General features: G+C 43.0%; 1 protein-coding gene across 1 annotated transcript; it reads left to right on the top strand.

Moving 5' to 3' along the window:
• Positions 1 to 465: 465 nt before the first annotated feature.
• On the top strand, positions 466 to 6,083 carry wdr89 (WD repeat domain 89). The gene is made up of 3 exons (XM_072676759.1): positions 466 to 580; positions 4,516 to 5,220; positions 5,398 to 6,083. The coding sequence occupies exons 2-3, from the start codon at positions 4,539 to 4,541 to the stop codon at positions 5,892 to 5,894; spliced, it is 1,179 nt and encodes a 392-aa protein (XP_072532860.1). The 5' UTR covers positions 466 to 580; positions 4,516 to 4,538; the 3' UTR covers positions 5,895 to 6,083.
• Positions 6,084 to 8,790: the final 2,707 nt, after the last annotated feature.

The following is an 8,790-nucleotide window of genomic DNA, read 5'->3' as shown; positions in this document are numbered from 1 at the left end:
ATGCTGATGCTGATGCTGCTGCTGATGCTGATGCTGATGCTGATGCTGATGGAGTTGATTGAACACATCCTCCACGCTGTGCTGGCTGGACTGGGGGGCGTCCAGGAGAACCCTGGAGGAACCGAGCTCTGTTCTTCAGACTAGCTCACCGACAAGATCTCACTACTTTCTCTCTTCAGAATGAGAAGCTCTTGTTTCTCCTTTTTACTGGATTCATGTTCAGCTGCTTTATCTGTTCTGATCAGATCTGGAGCTTCTGCAGTAAAACTCTCTCACTGCTGAGAGGAATAGTTGGAAATAATGTGCTTAGTTGCCTCAAACTATATATTTATTAATCTAATAAATATAAATATATGTATCCACGTCTGTGTTTTTAATCTGTTAGCGGCGGAAAAAAACTTTGGCAGCGAACAAGTTACACGTTTCCCGTCGGGCGGCTTATGGTGTGGCACCCGCTGCAGAAGCGTGCTAAGCTAGCAGGCTAAGTTAGACAGATGTGAGCAAACAGCTGAGCGGTGAAGAAACGTCCATTTCCACCAGTTTCCTCCCGTCATATTTCAGCCAGGCAGGTTTTCTAAATGTGAGTTTGCTTTATTTTGCTTTATTTTCCGTCGTTAAAACTCTTTACGGGACGTTAGCTAGCTAAGCTAAGCTATCCAACGCAGGCAGCTCCGCTAGCCTAGCCGCCTCCTGAGCGAGGCGTTTCCACGCCGAGGCCGATCAGGACCTTTACTGTTTACCCGGGTTTAACCAGGTTTACCCGGGTTTAACCAGGTTTACCCGGGTTTAACCAGGTTTACCCGGGTTCATCTAAGTTTAACCGGGTTTATCTTAGTTTAACTGAGTTTAACCGAGTTTAACCGGGTTTAACTGGGTTTAACCGGGTTTATCTTAGTTTAACTGAGTTTAACCGAGTTTAACCGGGTTTAACTGGGTTTAACCGGGTTTAACTGAATTTATCTGGGTTTACCCGGATTTAACCGAGTTTACCCGAGTTCATCTAAGTTTAACTGAGTTTAACTAAGTTTAACTGGGTTTATTTGTGTTTAACTGAGTTTAACTGGGTTTAACCGGGTTTATCTTAGTTTAACCGGGTTTAACTGGGTTTAACTAAGTTTAACTGGGTTTATTTGTGTTTAACTGGGTTTAACTGGGTTTATTTGTGTTTAACTGAGTTTAACTGGGTTTAACCGGGTTTATCTTAGTTTAACCGGGTTTAACTGGGTTTAACTAAGTTTAACTGGGTTTATTTGTGTTTAACTGGGTTTAACCGGGTTTATCTTAGTTTAACCGGGTTTAACTGGGTTTAACTAAGTTTAACTGGGTTTATTTGTGTTTAACTGAGTTTAACTGGGTTTATTTGTGTTTAACTGAGTTTAACTGGGTTTAACCGGGTTTATCTTAGTTTAACCGGGTTTAACTGGGTTTAACTAAGTTTAACTGGGTTTATTTGTGTTTAACTGGGTTTAACCGGGTTTATCTTAGTTTAACCGGGTTTAACTGGGTTTAACTAAGTTTAACTGGGTTTATTTGTGTTTATCTAGGTTTAACTGGGTTTAACCGGGTTTATCTTAGTTTAACTGAGTTTAACTGGGTTTATTTGTGTTTAACTGGGTTTAACTAAGTTTAACTGGGTTTATCTGAGTTTATCTGGGTTTAACTGAGTTTAACCGGATTTTACCGAGTTTAACTGGGTTTAACTGAGTTTATCCGGGTTTATCTTAGTTTAACTGAGTTTATCTGGGTTTATCTGGGTTTAACCGGGTTTATCTTAGTTTAACTGAGTTAAACTGAGTTTATCTCGGTTTAACCAAGTTTAACCGAGTTTAACCGAGTTTATCTGTGTTTAACCGAGTTTAACCGAGTTTATCTGGGTTTAACCGAGTTTAACTGAGTTTATCTGGGTTTAACCGAGTTTATCTGGGTTTAACCGAGTTTATCTGGGTTCAACCGAGTTTAACTGGGTTTAACTGAGTTTAACTGGGTTTAACTGAGTTTAACCGGGTTTATCCGGGTTTATCTTAGTTTAACTAAGTTTAACTGAGTTTATTCGGGTTTATCTGGGTTTAACTGAGTTTAACTGGGTTTTACCGGGTTTATCTGGGTTTTACCGAGTTTATCTGGGTTTAACCAAGTTTATCTGGGTTTAACCGAGTTTAACTGAGTTTATCTGGGTTTATCTGGGTTTAACCGAGTTTATCTGGGTTTAACCGAGTTTATCTGGGTTTAACCAAGTTTAACTGGGTTTAACCGAGTTTAACTGAGTTTATCTGGGTTTAACTGGGTTTAACTGAGTTTAACTGGGTTTAAATAACCACTTTCAGACACAGGGAGACTTTCTGACCCAGGCTTGGTTAAATGATTAGTTTCCTGAGTGAAGTCCAGCCTGTAGGTTGTAGTTTAACCTGTTCAGAGCTCCTCGGTTTAGGAGCTGTTTCTGAGGTAAAATCCAGTCTGTAAACTTTCAGCAACACCAACAACCAACAGCTTATTATTATTATTATTATTATTATTATTATTATTATTTTACAGTTTAGACATTTCCCACATCATGACCTACAATTAAATGGTTTCTTAATTAAAACACATCAATAATAAACTTGGTTTGCACGAATTATGGAAGCGTTTTGCGCTCAGTGGCTTCATGTCGAATTATCTTTAAAATGATGAGATTTCCTCTGTCTTTCTCTAAATATCTTTGATTAAATAATCATTTTATTCTTAGGTTAGGTTTAAAAATTGTTTTTAAAAAACTTAATAAAACAGATTCTTTTTTTTTCGCGGAACACAGAATTAATAAATATTTTTGTTGTTTTTGGTCTTTTTTATTTTTATATGAACTTTTGCACATTGTTCAAATTTTATTAAAGAACAAAAGTGAAAAATACCGAAAATAGAGAAGCAAAGTTTTAAGTCTTTAAAGTCTTACGCTATGACGTGGGCTTCCCTGGTCAAATGACACATTTTCCAAATATTTACTAATTTAAACAAATGTAATCTTTAAAAAAACATAACGTAACTGTGCTGTTACTTTTGCACACTTTATTTATTTATTATTTTTGTATTTCGTATTAAATTAAGCAAATGAACAGTAATTATGCTTTACAAGGTGCATACACCCATCATAGACTGTGCTCCCTCTGAGTCTGGCTGCTGATGGCAAGCAGCTCGACCCGGAATTCGAACCAGCGATTCTCTCTGATAATAGCAGCGTTTGTTTGTTTTGAGAGCATGAAAAAAGCGGAGGGTTTAGAGTCGGTATTTATAGATGCTATTTTTTTGTGTGAGGGGGAAAATGTTTATGGACACTTTCAAAACACTTCCTTTCATTTCCGTTTCCACCGCCTGCACCTGCACGCTTATTAAAGCGCTAAAACCCGCCTGCGATATAAAATCCGTCAGATGGTATTAGAGTCGTAAGGTATACCACGCTACGTCTCGTTATGTAAATTGGTGGTTATTACACTGTAAATAACATTTGCTTAATACTGGAACTGAATCCCTCCACATTCTTTCTATTTTCAAAGTTTTTAAAGCAAACAGTCAGTCAATTAATTAAGGAAAATAATTAGCAGATGAATCCACACTAAAATGAATGATTAGCTTATTAGCTTGTTATATTTGCATATAATTCCTTCAATAAATTGGTAAGTTTTAAGCAAAGTAAAGCATCGTTTTAACCATAAAAAACCCTGTTTTCCTTCCTTTAAGAGTCAGTTTGTAATAATAATAATAAGAAGAAGAAGGAGTGGAAATATGTGAAATTATCTTCCGTTGAGAGCATGAAAAGTGGGTAGGATTACAGTCTCGACTTCAGCAAAACAGTGTAAACCATGATCTGAGAAAATTCAACACGTTTTATTATAATAGTCTAAAATCTCTGAAAATAATCTTTTGTGTGAGAACTTAAATGAAAACCCAATTTTCTGAACTTTTAAAGAAAATTCTTTTAAAAATATATTTGAGGTAAATCTTAAAGATGTTAAGGAGCATCATCAGCCTTGAATCAGCGGTGTATCATTCAGTTAATCATTCTAACCCTAATTATTCAATAACTACACTAAAACCAATATGCAATTTACTCTATATGTCCAAAAGTTTCCAGACACCCCTTCTAATTAGTGCATTCAGCTACTTTAGCTCATCTGTTGCTGACACCGGGTTTAATTGCCCCGTCATAGCTTGTATAATGTCCATAGAAAGGCACTGATCAGTGGGACCGGATGCTCTGGAGCGGTTGCACATGAGTTTAAGGCTTCTCTGCTTTGCCTTCATGAAGCTGAATGCAATCAAATCCTCCTCACAGCAATGTTCTAACATGTAGAGTAAAGCTTTCTCAGAGGAGTAGAGGTTTGATGTTACTGCTGCAGCAAAGGGGGGTAAACTTCCTATTAATTCCCTTGATGTCAGAAGAAACGCTGAAAGAGCTGGTGTCCATATACTTTTGGACATGTAGTGAGTATATGGGTTTAATCAGTGCGCTATAATCTGACTGTAGGATGATGTCGTCACTAGGGTGCAGGTAGTTGTCCGGTCCGATGGATTCCCTTGAAGACACCTTCAAAGGCCTCTCGATCGCCAGGCGCCTGCAGCCAGACGAGCCGTCGTACATCCTGGACCTGGCGTTGCCGCCCACGTCCGGGCGGACCGACCTGTTAGCCGCAAGCCACTCGAACCACACTGTCCGACTGCACAGCAGGGAGACGCTCCGCCTGTGGGGCGAGTACCAGGGCCACACGGGGGCCGTCTTCGGGGTCCGGTTCTCCGCGTCCTCCCCCGATCTTCTGTACGCTGGGTCTGCCGATGGGACACTCCGATGCTGGGACGTCCGACGCCCTGGTTCCTCTGCGGTTCAGACGTTCCGGAGTGATCCGGAGCACTCCTACTGCTCCTTCGACGTGAGCTGTAACGGCAGGGTGCTTTGTGCCGGGACGGAGCAGGTGGGCGAGGACAGCTTCCTGGTGTTCTGGGACTCGCGGGTGGTGGGCGACGGAGGGAGCGAGGCTGAAGGCAAGCAAAACCGGTTGCTGGGGGTGTACTCCGAAACACACAGCGATGACGTCACGGCCGTGTGCTTCCACCCGTCCCAGGCGGACAGGCTGGCGACGGGGGCGACGGATGGCCTGGTGAACGTGTTCGATTTGAGTCTGGGGGAGGAGGACGACGCCCTCATCACAACCTGTAACTGCGAATCGTCTGCTAGCGCCCTCTGCTGGTCAGGTAGGCAGTTCGGATTCATTCTCTAGCTGCTACAGTAAGTGCTTAACAGCATTCAGTCTTCAGGGTTCTCCAAAAGGTTCTACTGTAGAACTGTAGATGGTTCTGTATGTACGTCACTCCAGAACTGCATCCGGTAGGTTTTCTAAACTCTGTTGCTTTCCTTTTCTTGACTGACAGGTAAAAATCTGGACCAGCTTCTGTGCTTGAGTCACGATGAAGGCCTCCGGCTGTGGGACTTATCCCGGCTGGACAGCGATGACCCGCTGACCCTCCTGAGTTCTGACGACGCACGGGCCCTTGCGTCACTCCCCGAAGGCTCGACGCTGGACTACTTTGTGGGGGGAGCTTGGCTAGAAGAGGCGGGCCATCTGCTTGTGGCGGGCGGGTCTCACAGCGGAGAGCTCCACCTCCTGGAGTGCAGCGAGAGTGGCCTGAAGACGATGACGTCGCTGCGAGGAGGGCATTCGGCGACGTTGAGGTGTTTTCAGTGGGATCCTGTGGGGGGAGCTCTGCTGACCGGCGGGGAGGACGGCGAACTTTTGCAGTGGAAAGCAGGAGGGGAGGAAATTAGCGTGGGAAAGAAAGGCACGCTTAAAAGCATCTCGTCCATGCAGCTCAAAACGAAAGCCCACAGGAAGCACACCACCAAAAGAGACAAGAAACAGAGTGCGTGAAGCACGGTACGTGCCGAGGCTCTTATCTAGAACCCTGGTGCGTTTTAATTGAAAAACTGTCATTTAACGTTTTACTGTGTAAGTTATGGGGCACCTCACGTCTGGCCCGATTGAAATTTTACAGCCGTGGAATACTTGTCGGAGTTTCTGAACGAGTATCAACCTAAAAAATAAAATTCTCTAACAGAATTCGCATCATCGCTACTTTATTCTATTTCTACTATCAAATGATCTAATCACCGACATGCTCAGTGTCCACAGTATCTGTCTCCAGCTGTGGTCAACAGGCTGAAGTCGAGTTTTGCGACGAGGTCGCAGGTAAGCTTTCCTTCTTTTGACTCCTCCTTTACGAATATACAGTAGAACAGTGCACAAACCCCCCTTTTGACTCAGCTAGGCCTTCCTGCAGGTCCCCTGTATGGGGTGTGATTTGCCTTTCTTACCTGCACCTGTTCAAGACTTCATTTGTTCACATTTTGCCAAATGACCAAATTTTGACTGACCTTCCTGCAGGTTCTCGGGAGTGAAAGGGGAGCTGTGATTCGCCTGTCGTAGCAGCATATGAGTAGTTATTCTGTTTTTTCACACTAAAATCTAAAACACATTATAGGTTTAAGATGGTAGTAACTTCAGGCTCCCGCAGATGGCGCTGCATGGGCGTAGGACGGGACTCTTATACTTTGAGAAGAGGTGGTACAGGTGGTACAGTGAGGGTCTCGATGGATGTATAGAAAATGGGTCACAAAGCAGATGTTAATGATTGGCTAAAAGGAGGGATTGCAGTTGGTCGTGTTAAAGACCAGAGTGTGAAGGAAGCAGCTGAATCTGCGGGTGTATGGAAGCGTACGGTCATACGGGTCTACCAGCAGTGGCAAACATGCCCAAATGCAATCACTTCTTTTAGCCAATCATTAACATTTGCTTTGCGACCCATTTTCTACACATCCAATGAGACCCTCACTGTCCTGTGTCAGCTATTCTCAAAGCCCGAGTACCATTGCACACCCTGCAGGTATTTCAAGCCCCTCATTCTTGTGCAGGCGCTTCTATATCGTTTCTATAATGAAACATTCTGGACTGACTGATTTAGTTTGGTAGAGACTTTTCTTAAAATGACTGTTTAATATCTTATAATCCAATCTAACTCCTCCCTGACCAATCAGCTCCCAGCTGCTTCCACTGGGAACATCGGGACATCTCTGTTCATGATGGGGAACAGATGATTCATGAAGCAGCAGTACAGTGTGCAGCTTATTCGTCCCGCTTCAGCTGATGAACCGCTTTAGCTAATGAACCTCCCCAATGACAAAATACACTTTATCAGGTCTGCAGCAGGTCTGGGCCTCCATCGTGTCCGAAGGCATGACTGCACTGTCTGGACTCATTTCCAGACCCCCATTCCAGTGCTAACACTGTGGCCATTGTAACCAGCATGCCATTACGCTGCCTCCAAATACATGAATCAGCATCACAGACACAAACTACTGCTTGGCACAGTGATCTGTAGCTTAGCCCAAAAGGATCAGGGTTGAGTCTTCCCACAGCGTCCCAACCGCCAAGAAGACCTCGGCATTAAGATGCTTTTGGGAAACTGGGCCCTGATCAGGACCACAGTATGTTTTTTTTTTTTTGCAGGACCACTGTAATAGACCCTCTGCCGGCTCTGCGCAGTAGTTGCATATACTGGAAATTGTTTTGCATATTCATATGAGCCAAAACATTAGGACTAATGTTTAGTGTTGATCAATTGATTTGAGTCTTCACAGTGATAATACGTGGTTACGTGGAGGGATATGTTGAGATCAGTGAGGAAAAATAGTCCTATTTATTTTTCCCCCTTTGTTGTTTTTATTTATTATTTATTTATTTTTATTGTCATCAACATCCCATATGAAACTTGGAAGACATGCAGGGTCCCTGTTGGATTTAGACAGTAAATAAAATGTCTATATTTGTATTGTATTTTAATGTAAATAAAGCTGAGTCTATAAGTTAAACTTAAAATCTTAAGGTCAGTTAATGGTGGAGGGGTACATTGAGGTCATTTAGGAAAGGTTTCATTTATTAGAATTATTTTTTAATTATTATTTTAAAAATATTTTCCATCTTTAACATCCCATATGAAACTCAGAAGACGTGACTTCACCAGTTTGTGGGTTTGTATGGTAATTAAAATGGCTATATTTGTGTTGGTGTCACCATGGTGACCCCCTGGTCCCATTCACCACCAGTTGCTCTTCAGTAAACCTCTAGGAATGACTGGTTACGTCTCAGCCACTGAATTATGCAGGGAAACAGATGCATTTATTATATAAGGTTATATAATACTGGTATATATAATAATAATAAAAATAATAATATAATGAAGCATAAGTTTGTAAATAAAACCAAAACAATCTCAAAGCCACAAGGCCAGAGGATTGCCCAGGTGTGACTTTGGTCCTCTAACAGCACAAACAGATCTGCGAACAGCTGCTTCGCCCTTTTCACACTTTTCCAGGCATTAAAGCACTTCCAGCAGTCCGGCGATGGGCTTGGCTTGTACAGGTCGAACTTCATTCCACGCGTTATTTTTTATTTCAACCCATATTCCGACATTTCCCCGTGATTGGCGGTCTGCGTTTAAGTATGAGCTCCTAGCCAATCCCTTCGCGGGACGCCAGCCGCTCTCAGCCAATCTCGGCGCAGCGGGGGCGGGATTCGTACGAAAACGGGTGGGAAAGAAAAACAACCGACACCCTCCTCTTTCCACACTCGCCAACCTACTCTCGTTCTGCCTTCGCCCTTTGATGGACGTGCGCGCCGCCCAATCAGATCGCGGGCAGTCTTCAAACCGACCAATCGCGGGCGGCGGCAGGCCCAGCGCTGCACCGTGTTATGTGCGCTATGGACTCAG

The sequence above is a fragment of the Salminus brasiliensis genome, chromosome 4 (assembly GCF_030463535.1).
Source record: "Salminus brasiliensis chromosome 4, fSalBra1.hap2, whole genome shotgun sequence".
Classification (NCBI taxonomy): domain Eukaryota; kingdom Metazoa; phylum Chordata; class Actinopteri; order Characiformes; family Bryconidae; genus Salminus; species Salminus brasiliensis.
This window is presented reverse-complemented; position numbering and strand designations above follow the sequence as displayed.

Excerpts from the sequence above, each read along its gene's own strand:
- wdr89 (XM_072676759.1), top strand. The coding sequence starts at position 4,539 with ATGGATTCCCTTGAAGACACCTTCAAAGGCCTCTCGATCGCCAGGCGC. Across the intron at positions 5,221-5,397 it reads TAGCGCCCTCTGCTGGTCAG|GTAAAAATCTGGACCAGCTT; the intron begins GTAGGCAGTTCG and ends CTTGACTGACAG.